This window comes from Palaemon carinicauda, chromosome 37, assembly GCF_036898095.1.
Source record: "Palaemon carinicauda isolate YSFRI2023 chromosome 37, ASM3689809v2, whole genome shotgun sequence".
NCBI classification, from domain to species: Eukaryota; Metazoa; Arthropoda; class Malacostraca; order Decapoda; family Palaemonidae; genus Palaemon; species Palaemon carinicauda.
Window position 1 is genome coordinate 8549827 of NC_090761.1, and position 15188 is coordinate 8565014.

General features: G+C 47.1%; 1 protein-coding gene across 4 annotated transcripts in view; it reads right to left on the minus strand.

The window, feature by feature from the left end:
• Positions 1-15188, minus strand: part of Nup37 (nuclear pore complex protein Nup37) — a 79722-nt gene that overhangs the window by 295 nt on the left and 64239 nt on the right. For 2 of the 4 annotated variants that reach the window (XM_068360742.1, XM_068360739.1), the window contains exons 5-7: positions 12376-12592; positions 4837-4996; positions 4096-4279 (exon numbers count right to left, since the gene is read on the minus strand). In XM_068360742.1, the coding sequence (XP_068216843.1) occupies positions 4187-4279; positions 4837-4996; positions 12376-12592 (470 nt within the window). In that variant the 3' untranslated portion in view covers positions 4096-4186. Of the gene's footprint in view, positions 1-1249; positions 1269-4095; positions 4280-4836; positions 4997-12375; positions 12593-15188 lie in introns of those variants that run through there. The other 2 variants (XM_068360741.1, XM_068360740.1) reach the window with 2 other exon arrangements.

The window sequence follows — 15188 nt, forward strand, 5'->3', positions numbered from 1 at the left end:
CCTACAGGAACTACATGAATACTCAATATAAAGCTGATAAAGATGCCAAGCTTATTGTGTACAAAACTTAACCCGGGATACTTCTTTGGCCAAAAAGAGAAAGAGAGAGAGTACTGTCTACAAAAATAATAAAAGGAATGTTTTGAACAGCTGATAAAAGCAAATTTCAAAACTAAAACCATAAAATTTCTGTAAAGGAAAGTTAAAACATGGTTTGCAATGTTTTATTTACCACTGAAACTTCCTCTCATTATACTGTAATGGAAGTATATCCATCAATATGACAAATTTGGAATAATTTGTATTTTCCTAGCTATACAAACCTGGAGCTCTTTCCATAGGAGTATTATTTTTGTAATAGTAAAAACCAACTATTAATGCTTGCCCCCATCTCTGTGAATGGGCGATATCATATGAAAGACCATGTAGCTCGTTGACTCTCTGCAGAGGTCAGAGCTAGGAGAAAGACCATCTTCAGGGTCAAGTCAGGATCTGATGCTTGACGAAGACTTTGCTCCTTTCAGTGAACGTACTGTCAGCCCTCATTCTTTGCGAGGGTTAGGTAACAGACAGGCACAAATTTACGAATACTTGCTGCCATAGGATGGGATAACTCCTAACCTTACATACAAGTTGGTGCCTTAGGGATGATTAACAAACTAAATACTACTTAATATTGTTGTTTTTATTTGGATTATATCAGTTTATAATTACTTGTACAGTGTACAGTACATGTGCACACATGTACACTAGGTACTAGACACAGTAAGGCTATAGTACAGTACTGTACGAAACTATGATTTTACCGAGTAGTCATCATACACTTAAAACAAAACGTTTGTTCCTAATTAGTCATCAAACACTCGTAATAAAACACAGGTGTTCCTATCTAGTAATACTTTATTGTACTGTACTATAACACTCACTGATACTACAGTGCATATTACTGTATTATATGTATAGTACAGTACAGCTTAACTGTACTGTAAGTGTTTGCTGTCTTTGTTCAGACTGCTCGACAACCAACTGCACACGTAACCTACATTTACAGTAAATAAAGACAATAAGTAGTTTATACAAAAGCTGTATAATGTAATACCCTTTACTGTTCTGTACAATATTTAACTAAGTGTCAATACTTTATAAAACAACTGCTACCCACTTTCGTACGAAGTTCTACGCAGCAATATTGATAATGCATGACAAAATTCTTGAGGCGTCATCTCTTGCGCAGTAAGCATTGTAGGTAATCCAACATCTATAGTAACCTGGTAATATGTACAGTATGGAAAAAAATAATCATTAGTAATCGTGTACAGTTGTAGTATTTTTATAAACGGTAAACTTCAGTACGGTATTGTAGGTATGAACTTCTTCTGTACCGTACCTTTGTAAACAAAAAAACAAAAGTACAGCTGTACCTAGTTGATAAATTTGTAGAGGTGTAATACTGTTCTGTACAATATGTATACTGTAGTGTACAATTTAAGATTACTCTAAGTGAATATATTTTATACAATGACCACTCACCACTTTTGTACGAAGTTCTGCGCAGCAATATTGAAGCACAGCGCAACTCCTGATGCGTCTCTTGCCCCGTTCTATAGGGAATTTGACGTCTACAGTAAAACCGGGAGTTTTACCAAGCTGGGCGGAAAGAAGGAAATGGCGCAAATCAAGCCCAGTTCAAAGGAGTGCGGGCTATTTAAAATCATCTCGCCACGAGTTTTTATCGCGAATATGTGATTCTTTATTTAATAAGTATTGCGGCTCTGTGTGTCACGTTCTAGTTAAATCACGACGAATAAACTCGCGTAAAGCACGGGCTGACTGTATTTAATCCACCTCAAACCCACGGAAGTGTTAAGTTATGACAACCAACACGAACCGAGAACGTCCGAGTGCCTAGACTGACTAAATCTCTCAGCGTTAAAACAACTTGGAGATATGGCACATGCCACCCAAGGTCGCCAACACAGACCAAGAACATCTGCTGCCTGACTCCCAGAGGAGATGTCACCAAGCAACATCTGGTGATGGCAGTTACAGATTCGCTTGACAACGAAAACATTTGGTCAATTTGCTGATGTGATACTAGCCTATACTGGAGGTATAGAAGTTGCAGCCCAACGTATCTTCACTACATAACAGCATTACTCATTGTCGCAGGTCTCATGTGACTCTGTCTGATGATGAGAAGCAAGTAATTGGTGACATTTGCCCAGAGTCGAAAGGTAAGAACCGATCGACCTCTGCTTAGCTTTGAAAGGTTTAACAATGATTAAATTTAAACCTAACCTAACTATCCTGTTACCTAACCTATACTAGGACCTATTGACCCAAACAAGAATGATGTCCTAAACCAAGCTAGGTAATACAAAATAAACCCCAAGTAGAGAAGGAAAAATAGTCTCCTGTCTGGCGACCTATATTGCTGAACCAGAGGAGCCAACGACAAGGTTGCCAAGAGACAAACAATAATCAATAGAGGTCAAGATGTAATGACCACCAAGGCCAGAAATGTAATGATCTTCCTAATCAGGAAGTTAAATCAGAAAAACTTGATATAAAATTTACAGTGAAAGTTCAACAGGCTAACAAATATGACCGATCTATCTGGTGTTGTTACTGGACTTGAAACTATATCCTTTATATGTAACTTCTCTGAAAAGTGAGTAATTTGTCCAAATAAAAAATTAGCTGCTTATGTGCACACTACCTACCTGTTTTAACCAAGCATTTCTGATTACAATAATATAAAGCTCTTCCGAACAAAAAGTAAAAACTTGATTCAATTGGGAATTGAACTTAAGAGGGTACGACGAACACGTATTGAAAGTTGAGTCAAGCATGCTACCATTGAGCTTTGCTGGTCCTTATCACATAATCATTTCTAACACATTGAACCAAAATGTCTCTTATAGAGCTTAAATACAAACATACCATATAGAGGCGATTAAAAAGGGAACTAATGAGAAGATCCCTTCAGAAAATAAACGAAATGGAGAAGGGAACTGGACTTCTAGATAATTAACACTGGAATTGGTATATCAGACACCCTAATCATGCAAATGCTTGAGGAAGCTATGGGTAAAAAAGGATAATGAAATTCAAAATAGAGCAAAAAGTTGTTATTCAACCGTTGCTCTAAGCAAACTGACGAGAGTTGCATGAACTCTCGCTCCAGCCGTCAGTGTTACCAACGACAGGACAGAATAGGAGGTATCAGGGTTGCCAATGTGGTAAAACTTTAGGAAAGTTGTTGGGATTCGGGGCTAGATAAATTATCCAGGTAATATTTATTAATAGGAAAATTTGTTTCAAACACAATTTAAAAGGTCCTTTTAATTCATGAAGATGTAACCATCCCTATTCTATTTTCTAGTTCCTACATCTCACTGGCTTTTTAGTCTGTTTATTTATTTACTTTAAAACCAAACCAGAGAACTAAACTTTTGCTTTCATTAATTTCCTAAGTATACACACTGTTTTTAACTTTCTATAAGGCTTGGTCCCTAACACAGAAATTTCCAAGAACTCATCAGTCATTCGCAAACAATCTTGGATAGGGCTTCCGTCTAAATGGCAATTTGGGCATATGATTGAAGGCTTTGGTTTGAATAAACAAAATGCTTTCCATACAGACTCATGTCTCATATTTGTATTGGCTGCTTACAAACCCTGCTGCTCTCACACTGGAAGACTGCTTAATAAGTGGTTTGAGGTGGTTAAAGGATAGCTGCTTGAGGATCTAGGTGGAGCTAAATGTTTTAAGAGAAAGCTCTTTTTGTTTCTTGTGAAAATAAAACTGATTCTCAGGATAACAGCAGAATAAGATGTGGGCATGATGCTGAGGGTTCCACAAATATTTTTGGATAACTTTATAATTCTGAGATAGTCAAACAAAAAAGAGTGGAGTTAAATTACCAGAAACATAAAGTACAGCATTTCCTGTGGAAAGCAAACTATGGAGTAAGATGATGGCGAGAGATCCAAGGGAGGAATATCTATGAAACTAGTAGATTAACAAACAGGGAGACACAGGGTGCCATGGAGCCCCCAAAATTATGGATCAATAAAATAGTGTATAAAATATAAAAAGAACCCTTTTTTTATTCAACTTAATATCAGTAAACACTCATAAAAATTTCCAAGAACTTACATACAGCACAGGAACTGGTTAATATTACACATTGCTAATTTTCCAGAAAAGAATTTGTCGATCTGAGCCTACCACTAAATATGGATAATTCTGATGCCAACTTAAGCCACCCACAATCTGGAAAAAGAGAAATAAAAGAAAATTACCTTTATTTGCTATAATATCAGAAAAATGTGAGAAAAATTTTGTCTGGTAAGTCTATACTGTACATTTGGAACATTTTTATTTACATCACAAGATTGTCCCTGTCTGGAGACACAACTAGAATGAGGATATTTTCCTTCTTGTATAAAGCTATTAGAAATATTAATGCACAAGTGCATTTGTATACCAGAAGCAGACATCTAAGGTAATTATAATCCTAAATAAATACTAAACCACTCATCGAACTGAAAAAGTGGAGAGCTGACAATACGTCTGACCACTATGAGTTCAACGAGAAGAAATGAAATATGGACCATTCCTCTTGCAAGACAAACCATCAATAAAGCATTACTATGCTAGGGGGCATGGCTAAACGTGATATTTCTAAAAGATAGACTTTGACACAATGGTAGCTTTTCGAGGATAAAGCCCAATGAACCTTGGATGTTTCATAGAAATAATATATTATTGTGAATTCTTTAATACTTTGATGCTTGTACTAACTTCACATTAAGTTTTAAAGGAATTACCTTGAGATGAACAGCAATGGGAACTTTACTAGAATGCAGGTGTGTTACACGGATTGTGTGCGGTGAGGAATGTGTGGCAACAAGTCCAGGTGTTGATCTACAGACCTCCACTTCAAAGACCCTTTCACCTCCACCCACTTCCACCAATTCACTGCATGGCCTAAAAGAAAAATGGACAATGACTTATGTTATAAATTTTCTAGAAATGACAAATTCGGAGATAATTTGTATTTTTCCTAACCATACAAACCTTAGCTATTTACATTGGGTTTACCTTTTAGCGTAGCTGAAATGATGAGCCAATAGTTTTTAACGAGGGTTAATTACCCCCGCGCTAGTTAGCGGGGGGTAGGGGAAGGGTAGCTTGCTACCCCTCCCCCCCACACACCGGTTATTTGCTTCACTTCACTTAGAGGTAGGACTTGACTTGGGGGTCAGGGATGGCGGGCAAATATGTGTAAATAGCTAAGGTTTGTATGGTTATGAAAAATACAAATTATCTCCGAATTTGACATTTGTTCCGTAACCGAAATACAAACCATGCTATTTACATTGGGTGACTTAGCTCTTAGGAAGGGTGGAAAGTCCCCAGCCTTACTGACTTCGGCTTTGCCTGGGGACTCAATCCCTCAGTGAGTAGCACTTGAGAGAAGGAGCCCCTGCACCTCACAAGTTCCTTGCTTCGCTAGGAACGAGTGGCCTACATAAGTTGTGTGTGGAGAAAGGTGTGACTCGTCCTATGAAGTTGACCTTGAGACCTTTATATAGGAACCTAGGATAGGACGTTCACAATACCACCTCGTCAGGGTATGGGGGACGCAACAGTATTAAGCTTAATACTAGGAGCACAAAGAAGCATGGGTTACCTGCAGAGGTCGAGGTCAGCTATGCGAGGACCAGGATGCTGCTTCCCCAAGAGAGGGGAGAATGAAGAAAGAAGTAAGGGTCAGCCATACTCTTTCATTCACGCAGACTAAAACCGGGTAACAACGCCCTCAACCTACTGCTACTTGTCCATAAAGGAGCCTGAGGTTAGACCAGCTGTTGTGCAGCCACCACAGGGTCGATAGAAAACGTATCGAGGCTCCTGTGGGTCACGTCCTGCAGGTAGTGGGCTGTGAAGGTCGTCTGATGCTTCCAGACCCCAGCTTGAAGCACCTGCGTCACAGAGAAGTTTCTCTTGAAGGCCAGGGACGTAGCAACACCCCTGACATCGTGTGCCCTAGGGCGACGTGACGGAGGAGGGTCAGGATTCAAGGCATGGTGGATAACCCTTCGAATCCAAGCTGAGATGGTGTTCCTGGTGACCCTCCTCTTAGTCCTGCCTGTGCTCACAAACAAAGCTCGCACTTGAGGATGGACTGCAGCCGTTCTCTTCAAGTAGTGCCTCAGACACCTCACTGGACATAGTAGCAGCTGGTCTGGGTCGCTTGTTACAAAAAGGAGACTCGCGATCCTGAAAGAGTCGAACCGAGGATCTTGGCAACAAACTCAGGGACGAACCTGAACGTTACTTCCCCCCATCCCCTTGAATGGGCGATGTCGTACGAGAGACCATGAAGTTCACTAACACTCTTGGCCGAAGCCAAGGCGAGTAGGAAAGCCGTCTTCCAAGACAGGTGGCGATCGGAGGCCTGGCGTAATGGCTCGAAGGGAGGTCTCTTAAGAGACCTGAGGACTCGAACCCCGTTCCAAGGAGGGGGGTCTCACTTCCGACTGGAGCCAGGTAAGCTCATAGCTACGTATGAGTAGAGAGAGTTCTAGCGAGGAAGAAATATCCACGCCTTTCAGCCTGAAGGCCAAGCTTAAGGCTGAGCGATAGCCTTTCACTGCCGAGACAGAAAGGCGCATTTCCTCCTGCAGATAAACGAGGAAGTCCGCTATTGCTGGAATAGTGGCATCGAGTGGAGAGATACCCCTCCCATGACACCAACCACAAAAGACTCTCCACTTTGCCTGGTAGACTCCGTCAGAGGACTTTCGCAGGTGACGAGACATTCTCTCCGCAACCTGTTGTGAAAAGCCTCTCTCCGTGAGGAGATGCTGGATAGTCTCCAGGCGTGAAGCCGAAGCGAGGCCACGGCCTGGTGAGGGACGTTGGAGTGGGGTTGTCTGAGAAGCTCGTGTCGTGGAGGAAGTTCCCTCGGGAGCTCCATCAGGAGCTGCAGAAGGTCCGGGAACCATTCCGCGTGATGCCATAGCGGAGCTACCAGAGTCATCGAACAGTTGACCGATAGTCTGGTCCTGTTGAGCACCCTTCTCATCAGACAGAACGGTGGGAAGGCGTACACGTCGATGTTGTCCCACCGTTGCTGGAAAGCATCTTGCCAGAGTGCCTTGGGGTCCGGGACTGGGGAGCAGTACAGAGGCAGCTTGAAATTCAACGCTGTCGCGAACAGGTCCACGGTCGGGGAACCCCACAAAGTCAGGACTTTGTTGGCTATCTGAGTATCCAAAGACCACTCGGTACTCACTATCTGCGAGGCCCTGTTCAGACTGTCGGCGAGCACATTCCTCTTGCCAGGAATGAAGCGAGCTGATAGTGTTATCGAGTGGACTTCGGTCCACCTCAGAATCTCTACTGCAAGATGGGATAGCTGCTGCGAAAAAGTGCCTCCCTGCTTGTTGATATAAGCCACTACCGTGGTGTTGTCGCTCATCACCACCACGGAGTGACCCGCCAGGGTCCGTTGGAACTGCTGAAGAGCCAGAAAGACTCTAGCAGATAACGAAGGAGACGAATGCCGTTCCTGTGCGCCCAAGATGAAATCAGGGTGAACAGTCTGGTGAACACCTGAGGAGCTGTGGAGAGACCGAAACACAGCACCTTGAACTGGTAGACCTTGTCGTCTAGGCAGAATCTTAAGTACTTCCTGGAAGATGGATGGATTGGGATCTGGAAGTACGCGTCCTTTAGATCCAGTGTGCACATGAAGTCTTGTGGTCTCACCGCAAGTCTGACCGTGTCCGCTGTCTCCATGCTGAACTGGGTTTGCTTGACAAACCCATTCCGTTCAGAGCTGAGAGGTCGATGACAGGTCTCCAGCCTCCAGACGCCTTCTTTACAAGAAAGAGTCGACTGAAGAAGCTTGGGGAGCCATCGACGACCTCCTGGAGCATGGTCTCGACTTCGGCCCGAAGGGCCAGCCCCTTTGCCGATCCCGTGGCATAGGAGCTCAACGACACTGGATTCGCTGTCAGCGGAGGTTGAGATGTTGTGAACGGGACGCGATAGCTTTGACCGATCACTGAAACTGTCCAAGCATCGGCCCCGTGTTGCTGCCACCTGCGGACGCAACGCTGAAGGCATCCCCCCACAGGTGGACACGCAGGGGGTGTGCCACCCCTAGGGTTTGCGGCCGCGGCCGCTACCCCTAGCAGCCTTGCCTCCCCTGGAGGACTTGCCGCCCCTCTTGACCTTGGCTGGAAAGGGCTGGGGCTTAGACACCACTTTCTTAACTGGCGGTGCCTGCTTCGGAGCCTTACGAGGCTGCTGCTGCTGTTGCGGCGGAGCTGGAGGCTTATAGGGCCGAGCTGTAAGGGCCCTATGGAGGAGGGAGTCCGTGCTAGATTTCCTCCACCTCTCAGCCATTCGCTCCATATCCTGTTGCTCGAACAGATTCTCCCCAAGAAGGGAAGCATGTCTGAGCCTACACACATCCACGGCGGGGACCTTCGGGTGGAATCTCTCGGTCACCGCAACGCGCCGCTTCAACACCGAGTTGGCCCACAGGGTGGTGACCTGGTGCGCCAGGAACTCGATGGAGCGGGTGCCCGAGAGTAAGAAGGTCTCCAGGGCCTTCCTATTGGTCTCCTTAGACAAGTCCTCGGAGCGCAATAGGATGCCCAGAGTTCCTAGTCATATATCCAACCACGAAGTGGCCTGCATGGCGCACTTCGCGACCTTCTCATGGCTTAGGATCTCCGACGCCGAGAACGACACCTGCCGGGCAGAGAGCTTCTCGAGGGGAACTCCCTTAGCCAGCTCCTCCACGGAGTGATGGAGAGGAAGAGCGAGACTGGACTCACCCAAGATCTCAAAATACCTCCTCTGCTGGAGACGAGGAGGAGGGATGAGTTTGTTCCCGGCAGAGGAACGACTGGAGGAGGCAAGAATCGCGAGCTGGGCATTGGCCCTGGCTCCGGCACTCTTCAGACCCCGAGACCAGGGCAGAACCGCACTGGACTTAGGGGCTTTCTGAACGTAGAATACTTCGGCCAAGACTGTGTCCTTGCCTTTTTGGGGGGCGATCACGGGGTCCATGAATCCGTTGAGTTGCCTCATCAGGCTCGGGACCTGCCAGAAGGCATGTTCAGATTCCTGCTGATCTCCTCCTTGCGGGCTGGCAGCTAAGTCTCCTGTCCCCGGAATCTCTTCCTGGGGCGAAGCGTGGACGTTCCCCCGGGGAGCCGCGGGTTCCTGGCGAATCCTTGAAGACGATTTCGGGATGGTCTTGGAGTCCTTGGGTTCCCTCCTGGGAGGGATACAGGATCCCAACAAAGAGGTTCGAAGAGCCCCTTCCGCACGAGACGATTCTCCTCCATGAAGAGAAGGCTCCCCCATTGGTGCTGAGGGGAAGACTATCGCTTCACTGGACTCACCCAAGGACGGAAAAGCCTCGTCCATGGGAGAAGGAGAAAACGCTTGAGCAGGGGAAGGGGCCTTCCCGACAGACCTCCTAGGAACCAACTTCTCCCTGGGGGAAGTCACCAGGAAGTCCACTCCTCTCTTCCTCTTCAGCGTAGGAGAGGCAGCCGTTGGTTTGTTGCCCTGATCGGCGAGTGCTGGCTTCATTACCCTCACTAACGCCCGCATCAGAGGACCAAACCAAGTCTGTTGTTCCACGGACACAGAGTCCGAAATCCTCGCTGGAGGAAAAGGGATCGGGCGATCCTTCGGAGTGGACACCACTGGACCTGCCTGAAAAGGAAAGGGGGAAGAAAGACGCACTGACCTCTCTGAAGTGTCCTCCTTGTCCTGCACAACAGTCCTGCGTTTCGATGGAGGCGATCCTGCTGCTATCACTGGCTGTGAAATTCGGCGCGAACGGTAGCCGCGCGGGCGCGCAGGCGAGTGGGCGCGAGGGCGTGCAGGCGAACGAGCGCGGTGGCGAGGGAACGCGTTGCCGCGTGGGCGAGTGAGAACGTTCCGAAGATCGCTGGCGACGTTGATCAGGAGACCTGTAGCGCGAGGGAGAGCAATTGCGAGCAGCCCATCGGTGGTGCGCTGGCGAACGCTGGTGCGCAGGCGAGCGATGGCGCGTTGGCGCGTTGGCGCATGGTGACACGTTGGCAAGCGATAGCGCGTGAGTCGCGCAGGCGAACGATCGCGCGAGGGCAAGCTAGCAGAGGGTGAACCATGTCCTTCCAGAAACTCTGGGCGACGGCGCGCTGGAGAACGCATGCGCGCAGGCGATAAGTCACGCGGGCGATCCGGAGATCGCCGATGTTCAGGTGATCGCTGACGCGTAGGATAACGCTGACGAGCAGGCAATTGTTGGATCGTCTGTGATCGCTGGCGAGCAAGAGGGCGACGCGTGGAATCCTGTGAAGGAACAATCGGCGCGGCGCGTTCATGAACAGGAACCGGAAGCGCGTAGACGCGTGGGCGAACATGTGCTTTAGAAATACGCGTTGAAGAACGCGGGCGATGGTGTGAAGGAACAAGCTGAGGATCGCGAGAGCGTTCAGGAGACTGATGGCGCGCAGGGCGCACAACAGGAACTGCAGGATATTCGGAGACCACAGGGGAGCGCTGGCGAATAGAAGGGCGATGATCCTCAGAAGAGCGCTGACGAGCGGGAGAGCGCCTGTGCGCTAACACTGCAGAAGGGCGAGCAGGGGAATGCTGGCGCGCTGGGCGCTCTTCAGGAACAACAGGATGAAGGATGTCCTCAGGAGAGCGCTGGCGAGCAGGGGAATGCTGGCGCGCTGGGCGCTCTTCAGGAACAACAGGATGAAGGATGTCCTCAGGAGAGCGCTGGCGAGCAGAAGGACGAACATCAGGAGAGCGCCTGTGCGCTAACACTGCACGTGTAAGGGAAGAATCCCTTTACCCCGAAGGGACCGTTGCCCGTCGGGTGACGAGGTCAGGTTGCTGAACATCTGCCCAAGAAGGTGAAGGTCTAGCAGGCGTAGGAGACCGATCCCCAGAGAGGTCTAATGAAGCTGGAGCTGAAGGCTGTTTACGGCGAGGAGAGTCCCCTTCGGAGGAAGAAGACCCAAAAAGGCGTCTCTTAACACCCTTATAAGGAGACGGGAGGCTCTTGCGACGCAGCGGACGGTGAGCCTTACGGCGAAGGCGGCCACGAGGAAGATCATCAGGACCATCAGTCCTCCGAAGGGGAGTCTCAGTCAAGGCACTCCCCTTAGAGGGAAGTTGGACAGCAGAAGAGCCCGTAGGACTCACTTCCCCCTTTGAAGGATATACGGAAGGGGGAGGAGAGCCGTCAGCACCAACATCCCCAACTGCACCTGCAGAGGATTGCCCCGCCCCGTCGGAGGCCTCTGCCACCACGACGTCGACGATAGACAGAGGGTCTACCTCTGCTATCACCGGCGACTGCTTAACGGCGGCCCCCAACTGGACAAGGTCAATCAGGGCAACCCTGGAGGGCAAGCCCTTAAGCGCCAGGGAAGCCCAAATCTGTAAAAGATCATCATTAGACAGAGATTCATCAACAACCTCCCCCGGAGGAGGAGGAGGAACCGCCCCGCTATGGGAGGCGACGCCCTCTCTCCCCACCCAAGGTCGGGAAACAACTAGGGCCTGCGCTCCCACTCGGCTGACTCTCCTTAGGAGCCGAACGAGGGGGAGCTTCGGAGGAGGTTTGGGCGGCGAAAGAAGAGTCCCGAGAACCTTCCTCCTTCAAGGCAACCCCGGAAGGAGAACGGTCTCTCTTGGACTTCTTCTTACGCCGGCGGCCAAACCTCTGCCACTGGGAGGCAGACCACTCCCTGCACTCACTACACATATTTTCCTGATCACACTGTCGGCCTCGACACTGCGGGCAAAGGGTGTGAGGATCCGTGTCCGTGGCCGACATAAAGGTACCACAAGGGCGGCCGGTAATTCCAGGGCACGTACGCATAGTAATAATAAAGGTGGTCAACTTCTAACACACACACACTGTAAAGAAAAAGCAGAAAAAAGATTAAAGGCTGTCAACGAGGACGATGGACAGACACGTCTGTTCATCGCCGGAGCCAAAAGTGAAGTGAAGCAAATCACCGGTGTGTGGGGGGGAGGGGTAGCAAGCTACCCTTCCCCTACCCCCCCGCTAACTGGCGCGGGGTTAAAAACTATTGGCTCGTCATTTCAGCTACGCTAAAAGGTAAAACCAATGTAAATAGCGTGGTTTGTATTTCAGTTACGGAACAAACTTATTTTAAAACTAGCCTTTTGTTACAGTTTATTGATGCTAAAAAGACCACAAAGGTGAAAAAAAATATTAGGATAAATAATTATCGAACATCTTTCACCGTCATTGAATCATACTTAACTGTCAATAAGAAGAATAAAATTTGACTAAAACTTACTGTGGCGATGCTACATTCCATACGGTTAGACCCTTAGCACCAGCTGCTACCAGTAAAGCTGGATCAGGAATTGACCAGTCGGCATCTAGAAGTGGACCCGGGCATCGTAAAAATAAAGTTGAGCAGCCTCTTTCAATTGAATAGACTCTCAAGACTCCTGTCTTTTCCCCTACCAATAACAAATCTGGATCTTCTGGATGAAATCTTACCACCATACCTGTATAAAAATAAAGTATCAATTCATGCAATGATCCAAAAAATCAATGAAAGTTCATGCAATGATAAAAAAAATTCAAGTACAGCAATACTTCATGCAATTATAAGAAAATCAAGTAACAGTTATTACAATGATCCTAATGCTGTAATTCAAAACTAAATAATAGCGAGCTCAACAAAAAAAAAATTCTTGTGAACTGATTGGACTGCCTATCAACCACTTTAAATGCCCTTACTTTCTGTCAACCGAAATGTGAAGTCTTAAAGTGAACAAAATAGCGATAGAAATATTGGTGTCTTCCTATATGAACACACTACAGTACTTTATTATTATTATTATTATTATTACTAGCCAAGCTACAACCCTAGTTGGAAAAGCAAGATGCTATAAGCCCAAGGGCTCCAATAGGGAAAAATAGCCCAGTGAGGAAAGGAAATAAGGAAATAAATAAATGAAGAGAATAAATTAACAATAAATCATTCTAAAAACAGTATGTCCTATATAAACTATTAACAACGTCAAAAACAGATATGCCATATATAAACTATAAAAAGACTCATGTTAGCCTGGTCAACATAAAAACATTTGTTCCAACTTTGAACTTTTGAAGTTCTACTAATTCAACTACCCGATTAGGAAGATCATTCCACAAATTGGTGACAGCTGGAATAAAACTTCTAGAATACTGTGTAGTATTGAGCCTCATGATGGAGAAGGTCTGGCTATTAGAATTAACTGCCTGCCTAGTATTACGAACAGGATAGAATTGTCCAGGGAGATCTGAATGTAAAGGATGGTCAGAGTTATGAAAAATCTTATGCAACATGCATAATGAACTAATTGAACGACGGTGCCAAAGATTAATATCTAGATCAGGAATAAGAAATTTAATAGACCGTAAGTTTCTGTCCAACAAATTAAGATGAGAATCAGCAGCTGAAGACCAGACAGGAGAACAATAATCAAAACAAGGTAGAATGAAAGAATTAAAACACTTCTTCAGAATAGATTGATCACCGAAAATCTTGTAAGACTTTCTCAATAAGCCAATTTTTTGTGCAATTAAAGAAGACACAGACCTAATGTGTTTCTCAAAAGTAAATTTGCTGTCGAGAATCACACCTAAAATTTTAAAAGAGTCATACAAATTTAAAAAACATTTTCAATACTGAGATCCGGATGTTGAGGAGCCACCGTCCTTGACCTACCTACAATCATACTTTGAGTTTTATTAGGATTCAACTTCATACACCATAATTTGCACCATGCACTAATTTTAGCTAAATCTCTATTAAGGGATTCACCAGCCCCAGATTTACATTCAGGGGATGGAATTGATGCAAAGAGAGTAGCTTCATCTGCATATGCAACAAGCTTGTTTTCTAGGCCAAACCACATGTCATGTGTATATAGTATGAAAAGTAATGGGCCAAGAACACTGCCCTGTGGAACACCAGATATCACATTCCTATACTCACTATGCCCCTCTGATGGTCCAGCACTTTGCTGCAGTAGAGGGGCTTGAGTGTCCCAATGATGGGCTGGGCAATGGCGGTGGGGTAGTTTATCCACCCTGGCAGGCTCAACCATACCGCTAAGGCCAGTTCTGAGAGACCAGACCAAGACTGGACCCCTATAGGCCTTCTCCTTTATTTTAAGATAGGCAAAGGCTAGGAGAAGGAAAACTCCAAAATCAAACCAAACAAGACTCCAACGGCGGAGCTTCCCAGCGCCGGCGGAAGAGGGCAATGCCTGTCGGGCAGGCAACAAGGCGGGCCTTGACATAACAGGAACCCGGCAGCCCGATGCAACCAACATCGGAGAAGCCGCCTGTCTCATATGTCTTGAGCCGCGGTGAAAACAATGTGGGCCAAGTGTGTGTGCATGGCCGTTGCAAAGCCACGACCACCCAAAACCATATACCCAGCTACTGGCATTCTGTCGTTTCCTCCACCCTTCTTCATCTCTTTCTCACCATCATCATCATCATCACCACCAGCAAGTCCTGAGGCGACAGCACCGTGGGTGAAGGGGGCAGGCCTGGATAGCTGGAAGCCCTTAGCCCAAGACTGCACTCAGGCAGCGAGTCTAAGATTCAGTCGCTCTCTGGTGACGGTGCCGTGACACCAGAGTTCGGCAGCTGGACCCGTGACTGGGCTAGCCCATTGAGGACACCGCAGCCCACCCCACATGGGGAGGCCCCTAGAAAAGGTGGGGTAAACATCGGACATGGCAAACCCATCTGGTCAGCTCACCGCGGCTGGCGGACATCCCACTAATGCGGTCGAAATAACAAGAAAAAAATATTAACCTTAGGTGCGTGGAACATCTGCACCCTCCAAGACGTGACGAACACCAACCGCCCGGAACGACGTACAGCCCTCGTCTGCAAGGAGCTAGCCCGCTTCAATGTTGATGTGGTGGCTCTTGGCGAGACCAGACTACCCGAAGAGGGCAACATCAGGGAAGCTGGAACAGGCTACACCATCTTCTGGAAAGGCAAGGCCCTAGAGGAGCCTCGCATCCACGGTGTCGGCTTTGCCATCCGTTCCCAGCTAGTGCAGCAGCACAACCACGCTCCCAAGGCCATCAGTGA